Raw genomic sequence first — 12,050 nt, 5'->3', positions numbered from 1 at the left:
ACCCATGCCAAGTCTTTTAAATTTCCTGATGAGGATAAGGCGTTGTCGTGCCCTCTTTAAAAATGTATTGGTGTGTTTGGATCATGATAGTTTGTTGGTGATGTGGACACCAAGGAACTTGAGACTCTCGACCCGCTCCCATGTGAAAGGGGGCGTGTTCGGCCCTCCTTTTCCTGTATTCCACAATCTCATTTGTTTTTCTCACGTTGAGGGAGAGGTTGTTGTCCTGGCACCACACTGCCAGGTCTCTGACCTCCTCCCTATTGTTGTCGGTGATCAGGCCTACCACTGTTGTGTCTTCAGCAAACTTAATAATGGTGTTGGAGTTGTGCTTGGCCATGCAGTCATGGGTGAACAGGGAGTACAGGAGGGGACTAAGAATGCAACCCTGAGAGGCCCCCATGTTTAGGATCAGCGTGGCAGATGTGTTGTTGCCTACCCTTACCACCCGGGGGTGGCCTGTCAGGAAGTCCAGGACCCAGTTGCAGAGGGAGGTGTTTAGTCCCAGGGTCCTTAGCTTACTAATGAGCTTTATGGGCACTATGGTGTTGAACACTGAGCTGTAGTCAATGAACAGCATTCTCACATACAGTACCAGTCAAAGGTTTGGACACACCTACTCATTCCAGGGTTTTTCTTTTCTTTTTATTATTTATAACACATATGGAACCATGTAGTAACCAAAAAAGTGTTAAACAAATCAAAATATATTTTCTATTTGAGATTCTTCAAAGTAACCACTTTTTGCCTTGGTGACAGCTTTGCACAACCTCTTGGCATTCTCTCAACCAGCTACATGAGGAATGCTTTTCTAACAGTCTTTCTTGAGCACAGGGACTATGGTGGTCTGCTTGAAATATGTAGGTATTACAGACTCGGTCAGAGAGAGGTTGAAATTGTCAGTGAAGACACTTGTCAGTTGGTCAACACATGCTCTGAGTAGACATCCTGGTAATCCGTCTGGCCCCACGGCATTGTGAATTTTGACCTGTTTGAAGGTCTTGCTCACATCAGCTATGGATAGTGTGAACACAAATTCGTCAGGAACAGAGTTGGCGTAGTAGAATTCAATCTTAGTCCTGTATTTACGCTTTGCCTGTTTGATGGTTCATCTCAGGGCATAGCGGGATTTATTATTAGCATCCAGATTAGTATCCCGCTCCTTGAAAGCGGCAGCTCCAGCCTTTATCGAGGTGCAGATGTTGCTTGTGATCCATGGCTTCTGGTTGGGTTATGTACGTACGGTCACCGCGGGGGCGACGTCATCAATGCACTTATTGAGGAAGCTGGGGACTGAGGTGATATACTCCTCAATGCCATTGGATGAATCCCAGAACATATTCCTGTCTGTGCTTGAAAAATACGCATCCGCGTCATCTGACCACTTCCATATTGAGCGTGTCACTGGTACTACCTGCTTCAGTTTTTGCTTGTAAGCAGGAATCAGGATGATAGAATTATGGTAAGATTTGCCAAATGGAGGGCGAGGGAGAGCATTGTACGCATCTCTGTGTGTGAGCAATACCTCAAAACGAGCAACATCTCAAGACAACCTTAATATTATTTCCGAAAACTGGAAAGTTTGTGTCGTCGTTCAGCCACAGATTTTAATGTCCGTTAGTAGGAAAGTCTCAAACGGAGCTCATCCAGTTTATTCTCCAGTTATTGCACGTTGGCCAATATAACAGATGGTAGAGGCCAGTTACCCACTTGCCGACTAATTCTCACAAGGCTCCCTGATCTGCACCCCCGGTATCTCCTTTTCTTAATGTGAATGACGGGGATTTGTGCCTTTTCCGAGATTTGTCAAGTTCGAGGTGAGTAGTCTTTGTTCTGATATCCAGAAGCTCTTTTCGGGCATAAGAGACGGTAGCATGAACATTACGTACAAAATAAGTTACAAACAACGCGTAAAAAACACACAAAATAGCACAGTTGGTTAGGAGCCTGTAAAACAGCAGCCATCCCCTCCGGTGACATTTTCCAATAGTATGTCTTCACACCCCAGAGTTATTACTTGGTGGAAGCACATTTGGCAGCCATCAGAGCTGTGAATCATTTTGAATAAGATTTTAGCAACATTGCACAACTCTTAGGGTAGCATACTCTATATCCATTGTTTTTGTGTTGGTAACAAGGACGTTAAGTACTACTGCAAGACAAAACAGCAAAAATGTTAATCTACAGGATCAGGTCAAATCCAATACAACAAAGCTCAGAGTGAAACCCTGTGTATGTTCAAGTATTTTCAAGTATTGTGGTGGCAGCATCATGTTATGTGCAAAGGGTGTGTAGACTTTCACTACTTTAAATATGATGCACAGAAGCAGAACCATAGAGAAAAGGACACAAGGAAATGAAGCAAGGAAAGGAAGCTAGACGAAACTATTGAGACAGAAACTGCATTGATAACAGGCGGGCATTGCTAACAGATGCACTAATCTTCATACCATTTTAGCTGCAGGTTAAGAGATTAAGAGTCAATCTTGTAATGGCTTTTATATTCATCTATCATACCTGTTACAGCTTCTGGGCTTTCACTGTGGTATCACTTATTTCTCAGTAATATGCCTGATAGAACAAGGAGGCAAGGACACATAATACGCTATTTCATGCAGCCATTAGCACACCCCATTCCCAACATGAGTTAACATTTAAACGTGTTAACCCTCGTTAACCCTCGCAAGGCTGCCGGCTTGCACAGACCAGCTGGCTGGTGTGTTTACGGACATATTCAATCAATCCCTATCCCAGTCTGCTGTTCCCACATGCTTCAAGAGGGCCAGCATTGTTCCTGTTCCCAAGAAAGCTAAGGTAACTGAGCTAAACGACTATCTTAGCACTCACCTCCATCATCATGAAGTGCTTTGAGAGACTAGTCAAGGATCATATCAACTCCACCCTACCTGACACCCTAGACCCACTCCAATATGCTTACTGCCCCAATAGGTCCATAGACGACGCAATCACAATCACACTGCACACCGCCCTAACCTATCTGGACAGGAGGAATAACTAGGTAAGAATGCTGTTCATCGACTATAGCTCAAAATTTAACACCATAGTACCCTCCAAGCTCGTCATCAAGCTCGAGACCCTGGGTCTCGACCCCGCCCTGTGCAACGGGGTCCTGGACTTTCTGATGGGCTGCCCCCTGATGATGAAGGTAGGAAACAACATCTCCACCCAGCTGATCCTCAACACTGGGGCCCCACAAGGGTGCGTTCTCAGCCCTCTCCTGTACTCCCTGTTCACCCATGACTGCGTGGCCATGCATGCCTCCAACTCAATCATCAAGTTTGCAGACGACACTACAGTGGTAGGCTTGATTACCAACAATGACGAGACGGCCTACAGGGAGGAGTGTCGAAAAGAACCTCACACTCAACATCAACAAAACAAAAGAGATGATCGTGAACTTCGGGAAACAGCAGAGGGAGTACCCCTCTATCCACATCGACGGGACAGTAGTGGAGAAGGTGGAAAGTTTTAAGTTCCTCGGCGTACACATCACGGACAAACTGAAATGGTCCACCCACACAGACAGCATGGTGAGAAGGAGCAACAGCGCGAGGTCAATACAGGTGCATCAAAGCTGGGACCGAGAGACTGAAAAACAGCTTCTATCTCAAGGCCATCAGACTGTTAAACAGCCATCATTAACATTAAGTGGCTGCTGCCAACATACTTACTCAAATCTCTAGCCACTTTAATAATAAAAAATTGGGTGTAATAAATGTATCACTAGTCACTTTAACCAATACCAGTTTATATAATGTTTACATACCCTACATTACTCATCTCATATGTATATACACTGTACTCTATACCATCTACTGCATCTTGCCTATGCTGTCCGGCCATCGCTCATCCATATATTTATTTGTACATATTCTTATTAATTTCTTTCCACTTGTGTGTATAAGGTAGTTGTTGTGAAATTGTTCGATTACTTGTTAGATATTACTGCATGGTCAGAACTAGAAGCACATGCGTTTCGCTACACTCACATTAACATCTGCTAACCATGTGTATGTGACAAATAACATTTGATTTGATTTAGAACTGACCCAATAGGCAGATCTCACTGGACTGACTCAGACACTGCGGATCTGTGCGTTAAACTGGTGACTTCAAAATACAGGAAACACACTCTCGCACATGCACATAAACGTGCATGCACACTCTCACGCACAAACACTCACACAAACAATCTCACAATGTCTCAGTGGAGAAGGAGCATACCCATGTGAGTAGCATTTTGGCCTAGAAAACAGTGTGCTCACTGAAAACGAGGAGACAAGGACACATAATACGCTGTTCCATGCAGCTATTAGCACACCCCATTCCCAGTAGGATGGCATATTCACTGAGTGTACAAATCATTAGGAACACCTGCTGGAACCCCATGACAGGCTGGCCAGGTGAATCCAGGTCAAAGCTATGATCTCTTATTGATGTCACTTGTTAAATCCACCTTAGTCGGTATAGATGAAGGGGAGGAGACCGGTTAAAGAAGGATGTTAAAGCCTTGAGACAATTGAGACATGGATTGTGTATGTGTGCCATTCAGAGGGTGAAGGGCATGACAAAAGATTTAACTGCCTTTGAATCGGGCATGGTAGTAGGTGCCAGGTGCAACGTCTTGAGTGTGTCAAGAACTGCAGCGCTACTGGACTTTTCAGTTTCCTGTGTGCATCAAGAATGGTCCACCACCCAAAGGACATCCAACCAACTTGACACAACTGTGGGAAGCATCACTGTGGAACGCTTTTGACACCTTGTAGTCCATGCTATGACGAATTGAGGCTGTTTTCAGGGCAAAAGGCAGTGCAACTCATTATTAGGAAGGTGTTCGTAATGGTTTCCACACTCAGTGTGTACTCTTCCTGTGTCAAAGCTTGGCATTCTCAATGCATAGTCATGAACAACAAACACACGTGCACGCACACTCAAATGTGATGTGATCTCAGTCTTACCTGATCTCTAGTATGCAGTTCACCATAGTGGGATATGCACTCAGTTCCAATAGTTTAAGGTTATCAATGATTACGTCAAGGAGTGATGGAAGAAATTCATTGATCCCGTTGCCCCTCTCAATTGTTCTCTCCTAACAGTATAGCACATCCAAAGTGAGAATGACAAGTAATGGTTGAGACTGAATTTTTGTATAATCCTCGGACAATGATCATAGAAGGCCTTAAACCCTCCTCTTCATCTTCTCCAGGTTTTGCAGTAAACCTCCAGGTGGTTCTGGGGTGCCCGCGGGCGCTGTTTAAGCGCAGGGGTTCCCAGCCCGGCATGCAAGAGTCTGACTTCCTGAAGCAGATCACGAAGGTGGGAGACCTGGAGCCGAAAGCCAACAACTGCACAAGGGTGAGTTGTCTAGCCTATCACTGTTACCGTGGCAACAGTGTTATTAGGTTAAAAAAAAGTTGCCCTGACAGTAACACTGTTTCCATTGGTTAAACTTTCTGGGATGAAACACTATCTCCTAATATAGCCTCTAGTCTGACTGTGTCATCTCATCAGTTAGGCTAACCCTCTCCCATCTCTCCTGTGCAGCTCATGACACTAGTAGTCATCATCATTATCAGCCCATTAAGTTAATGGGGCTGCTGTAGGCTGGTATTAATATACACCATTAGCAGGATATGACATCATCACTTATCACCAATTGCTACATTGCCAGCAGGACGTGAAATCATCCCCAATAACAAACCAGCCAGGCTCCATGTACAGTAGGTTGTCCTTAGTTACAGATCTGGGATAAGCTTACATTCTTCACTTGCTAAACTTAAGCACCAGAGAGGAAATATCCTGAACAAAAATATAAACTTTCTTTCACATTTTGGGCACATATTTGTTTAAATCCCTGTTATTGAGCATTTGTACTTTGTCAAGATAATCCATCCACCTGACAGGTTTGGCATATCAAGAAGCTGACTAAACAGCATGATTATTACACTGGTGCAGCTTGTGCTGGGGACAATAAAAGGCCACTTTAAAATGTGAATTTTTTTCGCACAACATAATTCCTCAAGTTTTGAAGGAGCACGCAATTGGTATGCTGACTACAGGAAATTCTATCAGAGCTGTTACCAGATAATTGTATGTTAATTTCACTACCATAAGCCGCCTCCCCAACGTTGTTTTAGAGAATTTGGCAGTACATCCAACCGGCCTCACAAGTGCAAACCAGATGTAACCCCTCCAGCACAGGACCTCCACATCCGGCTTCTTCACATGCGGGATCGTCTGAGACCAGCCACCCCGACAAGCGATTAAACTGTGGGTTTGCACAACGGAATTTCTGCACAAACTGTCAGAAACCATCTCAGGGAAGCTCATCTGTGTGCTCGTCGTCCTCACCAGGGTCTTGATCTGAGTGCAGTTCGGCGTTGGCCAAATATTCACCTTCGCTGGCCATAGGAATGCTGGAGAAGGGTGCTCTTCACGGCTAAATCCCGAAGGAGGAGACTTATCACTAGACACACTGGCACAGGGTGCTCTGTCCACTCTTTGGGTGTGAACAGACTGGACTGCACGCAGGCAACCCCCCCCCACCCAATTCTCCCCAACCTCTCCCAGGACAACTTATTACACATGGGTTCTAACTAGATTCTGATCTTCCCTACAGACAGGACTAGAATGTTGGGTGGGGTTCGGGAGAACAATGGAATGCACACAAACTGCGTAGAAATGTTGACGCACACATGCTGCTCCCCACCCTCTGCACCGCTTCGCTGGCTGCGGCATTGGTCTCGTTAGATATGCAAAGCGGGACAATTAGCAGGAAATGACATGTGGAGACGGGAATGGATAGCACCACACACCAAACAATCAATCACTGCATGTGTGTGTGAACACACAAATGACCACCATCGACTGGGTTGGAAATAGAAGCGAGACACTTTCAAGGTAGAACTATCAGTCTGTTCAGTCTGACATACTCCCTCACTTTCTCTGTCACAGAGCCTTTTCTTGAACATTTGAACAGTCACCATTCCTTTTCACAGGGTTGGCTCTGCTTGTGTCACCAAGATGGCATAGCAGTCAGACGTCTTTTGTCCTCGTCTTGTCGTGTCCCGTATATATATATATATTTACAACTTTCTTTGCATACCTTTTTATATATTTTTTTTATTTTCCATAAACTCATCTTCAAAACACTCTCCTGCAACCCGCCTCACCAATTTATATTTAAAAAAAGAAAGTATTAGTTACCTCATCTGCTAATCAGAAGCTAGCCAGAAGCGAGTTAGCTTCTTTACTGGCAAATCGTTAGTATTCAGCTAACCACGGTTTGTGGTCATCGGCTGTCCTTTAGCTTGAAAATCTTTCGGCAGTTTTGTACGGCGCGGCTCGGACCGGAACATACCGAACCTATTTTTCTCTCAATGTCCCCGGATTTCAACCGCAAGCTCTGGACATTTATACCTGGATCTCGCAGCTCGCTAGCTGCTATCCGTGTGACTATCGGCTTACGTCGATTCCGGAGCAAACATCAATTATTCCGGAGCTAGCCAGCTGAAGAGTTCCATCAGTCACTCTTGGGCTACAATCACCTATCCGGACCCGTTTTACTGCCAACGCGGAGCCCCACCGGGCCTTCACAACTGGACTACCGCCGTTATCTGCCCGAGGGAGTTATCCAGCTGGCTCCTCCGTCGCGATGTTACCTGAACGCCCACCTGCGGTCCACTATTCGTTAGCTGTCTTATCGGCTGCTTTCTGAATAGACCTATCTGACAATTTTTCTTTTTTTTTCTTTCTTGGGCCTCTATAACTATATCTATTTTTTTTTTGCGAATTGGATTGATCCCCACTACCACACGGAGCCCCACTAATCCTACCGACAGAAACACACAAGATGGCTAAAAACAGACCTCCATCCCATGCCCCCATGATATGCAGCTTTTCAGGGAAGCTAGAAACCATTATACACAGGCAGTTAGAAAAGCCAAGGCTAGCTTTTTCAAGCATAAATTTGCTTCCTGCAACACTAACTCAAAAAGGTTCTGGGACACTGTAAAGTCCATGGAGAATAACAACACCTCCTCCCAGCTGCCCACTGCACTGAAGATAGGAAACACTGTCACCACTGATAAATCCACTATAATTGAGAATTTCAATAAGCATTTTTCTACGGCTGGCCATGCTTTCCACCTGGCTACCCCTACCCCGGTCAACAGCACTGCACACCCCACAGCAACTCGCCCAAGGCTTCTCCATTTCTTCTTCTCCTAAATCCAGTCAGCTGATGTTCTGAAAGAGCTGCAAAATCTGGACCCCTAAAAATCAGCCGGGCTAGACAATCTGGACCCTTTCTTTCTAAAGTTATCTACCGAAATTGTTGCCACCCCTATTACTAGCCTATTCAACCTCTCTTTCGTGTCGTCTGAGATTTCCAAAGATTGGAAAGCAGCTGTGGTCATCCCCTTCTTCAAAGGGGGGGACACTCTTGACCCAAACTGCTACAGACCAATATCTATCCTACCCTGCCTTTCTAAGGTCTTCGAAAGCCAAGTCAACAAACAGATTACTGACCATTTCGAATCTCACCATATCTTCTCTGCTATGCAATCTGGTTTCAGAGCTGGTCATGGGAGCACCTCAGCCACGCTCAAGGTCCTAAACGATATCTTAACCACCATCGATAAGAAACATTACTGTGCAGCCGTATTCATTGATCTGGCCAAGGCTTTCGACTCTGTCAATCACCACATCCTCATCGGCAGACTCGACAGCCTTGGTTTCTCAAATGATTGCCTCGCCTGGTTCACCAACTACTTATCTGATAGAGTTCAGTGTGTCAAATTGGAAGGTCTGCTGTCCGGACCTCTGGCAGTCTCTATGGGGGTGCCACAGGGTTAAATTCTTGGACCGACTCTCTTCTCTGTATACATCAATGATGTCGCTCTTGCTGCTGGTGTGTCTCTGATCCACCTCTACGCAGACGACACCATTATGTATACTTCTGGCCCTTCTTTCGACACTGTGTTAACAACCCTCCAGGCAAGCTTCAATGCCATACAACTCTCCTTCCATGGCTTCCAATTGCTCTTAAATACAAGTAAAACTAAATGCATGCTCTTCAACCGATCGCTGCCTGCACCTGCCCGCCTGTCCAACATCACTACTCTGGACGGCTCTGACTTAGAATACATGGACAACTACAAATACCTCAGTGTCTGGTTAGACTGTAAACTCTCCTTCCAGACCCACATCAAACATCTCCAATCCAAAGCTTCCTATTTCGCAACAAAGCATCCTTCACTCATGCTGCCCAAACTGACCATCCAACCAATCCTCGACTTCGGCGATGTCATTTACAAAATAGCCTCCAATAACATACTCAACAAATTGGATGCAGTCTATCACAGTGCAATCCGTTTTGTCACCAAAGACCCATATACAACCCACCATTGTGACCTGTACGCTCTCGTTGGCTGGCCCTCGCTTCATACTCGTCGCCAAACCCACTGGCTCCATGTCATCTACAAGACCCTGCTAGGTAAAGTTCCCCCTTATCTCAGCTCGCTGGTGACCATAGCATCACCCACCTGTAGCACACGCTCCAGCAGGTATATCTCTCTAGTCACCCCCAAAACCAATTATTTCTTTGGCCGCATCTCCTTCCAGTTCTCTGCTGCCAATGACTGGAACGAACTACAAAAATCTCTGAAACTGGAAACACTTATCTCCCTCACTAGCTTTAAGCACCAGCTGTCAGAGCAGCTCACAGATTACTGTACCTGTACATAGCCCACCTATAATTTAGCCCAAACAACTACCTCTTTCCCTACTGTATTTATTTTATTTATTTATTTAGCTCCTTTGCACCCCATTATTTGTATTTCTACTTCGCACATTCTTACACTGCAAATCTACCATTCCAGTGTTTTACTTGCTATATTGTATTTACTTTGCCACCATGGCCTTTTTTTGCCTTTACCTCCCTTATCTCACCTCATTTGCTCACATCGTATATAGACTTGTTTCTACTGTATTATTGACTGTATGTTTGTTTTACTCCATGTGTAACTCTGTGTCGTATGTGTCGAACTGCTTTGCTTTATCTTGGCCAGGTCGCAATTGTAAATAAGAACTTGTTCTCAACTTGCCTACCTGGTTAAATAAAGGTGAAATAAAAAAATAAAAAATAGTGGAACCCTTGCTTTTGCATACCCAATTATATCAGTTCACTGATGTGCACTCTAACCCTCTCTCCCCCTCTGTGTCAGGTGTTGGTGTGGCACACTCGTACAGAGAAGGTGAATCTGGGCAACGAGCCCAAACATCGACAGGACAGTATGGTCATCGAGGTCTAAGGGGCGTGATAACCAGAAAGGAATTAACAAGCCCATTGGTCGGACAGACTGCCAGTAATTTATGGAACTACACTACCGATAGCACATTGCTTGACCATAACCTTGACTACACTACAATGGACACTTTAGACCAATTGCATGGATGGGAACTGCTGCCTGAATGTTGTGATTGACTCAATGAGGTCCCCGATTAATTTGTAACTCAAAGTGGACCCAAATGCACTGGGGTGACCTGTGCGTTCCCAGTGGACTCTGCTCTTGTACTGCAATATGTGGACCAGTCCCTTATGAGTGGACTTCCTCTGAAGTATGTGGGCTAAACCTGTCTGTCTGTGTTTGTGTGTGTGTGTGTCTGTCTGTCGCTCTGTGCCTGATCATTGAGTATGTGAGTTCAGTTTGTATGAAACGGAACAAGATTTGTGTTGAGGATGTGTGTTTATCTGTAAAAGGAAGTGCGAAGTAGATCACTTGCTGGGTGCCGATGAACGGTGGACATTCAACATGTTGAATAATTGGGAAATGACCAGAAAATGCCATCTGATGTTCTATGGTCATAGGTGACAGGACAGCCACCAGTTGTGTACTGCCAACGTTAATGTTGGTCTTCTTGGCCTCACGTGTCTGTGGGTCTGACACACTGGACTACAAAAAAACAAACTCCAGGAGTACAACTTCTATTCCAAATGAACCCTCTTGTAAAAGAAGGAAAAAAGAAAAGAAAATAACCAAAAGATAAACTACAACTTTACAATAAAAGAGTCATTGGACAAAAATGGTCACACAGTTCATGTTGTTCATACTGTTTAATGCACAGAAACTAGTTTTCTCTGTACTAGGCAGCAGAAAATGTAAACACCATTAGAAAAAAACCTGGAGTACGCGCTGTGTGTATGTGTGTGTTCTCTTTCATTATTTTTTGGCAGAGGGATAGAATCTCCACCTTAGAACCACACTACACAATATCTGTGTGTGTGAATGTCTGGGATTGGGTGTGTTTGTTCTGTTGTAGTTTTGTCCCATATTCCCCCATCTCCTATAGTATTTCTTCACTTGGATTTCCTATTCCACCTCTATATAATCTATTGAATGACATCAAGCAGGATTAGACAGAGATTATGACATAATAGAGACCAGGAAGTACACATGATGTTGAGACGACTGTTCCAATCTCTGACAGCTCCATTAGGCTCCCAATGTCAACACACTTCCCGAATCATCTGGAGCTTTATGTCGTCGCTATTATCATATCTTTCCTCATACCATTCTGGTCTCCTTCCCCACCCATCCCTTGTTAGGTCCTTGCCCCACTGACTGTCTTCCAGGTTTGTTTGCCTCAATCTAATGTCTGATTCACACTATATGGCCGAGCCGAACCATACTGCGCTGGCTCAGATATTGTCTTTTCACATTGTCATGTCCGGCATGGTCCAGCACGGTTCTAGCAACTAATGTGAACACGTAACACGCTCAATTGTGTGAATCATGCATAACATTGCGTCTTCTTGTACTGCACACAACCAAACACCACAGTAAGATAGGGGACAGTAGAACACAACATGACTGGGAGGGATAGGTGGGAGGCCTCTATCTCAGACACACATACAGCAATACAGTACTGGATCATACAATGCTTTGCTACAGGGGCTCTGATTGCCCAGAGGGGAGGAAGGGGGAGGGTACAGTACAATATACACAGATGAGATTGATTGGGTCACC

General features: G+C 44.8%; 1 protein-coding gene across 1 annotated transcript in view; it reads left to right on the top strand.

Moving 5' to 3' along the window:
* The window catches only part of LOC118361773 (galactosylgalactosylxylosylprotein 3-beta-glucuronosyltransferase 2-like), a 31,862-nt gene extending 20,749 nt beyond the window's left edge, over window positions 1-11,113 (top strand). The window contains exons 3-4 of the mRNA XM_035741990.1: window positions 5,228-5,376; window positions 10,248-11,113. Of these exons, the coding sequence (XP_035597883.1) occupies window positions 5,228-5,376; window positions 10,248-10,334 (236 nt within the window). The 3' untranslated portion in view covers window positions 10,335-11,113. The remainder of the gene's footprint in view (window positions 1-5,227; window positions 5,377-10,247) is intronic.
* The last annotated feature ends 937 nt before the right edge of the window (window positions 11,114-12,050 follow it).

This window comes from Oncorhynchus keta, chromosome 2, assembly GCF_023373465.1.
Source record: "Oncorhynchus keta strain PuntledgeMale-10-30-2019 chromosome 2, Oket_V2, whole genome shotgun sequence".
NCBI lineage: Eukaryota > Metazoa > Chordata > Actinopteri > Salmoniformes > Salmonidae > Oncorhynchus > Oncorhynchus keta.
Note: the sequence above shows the minus strand (reverse complement) of the source record. Positions and strands in the feature narration are given on the sequence as shown.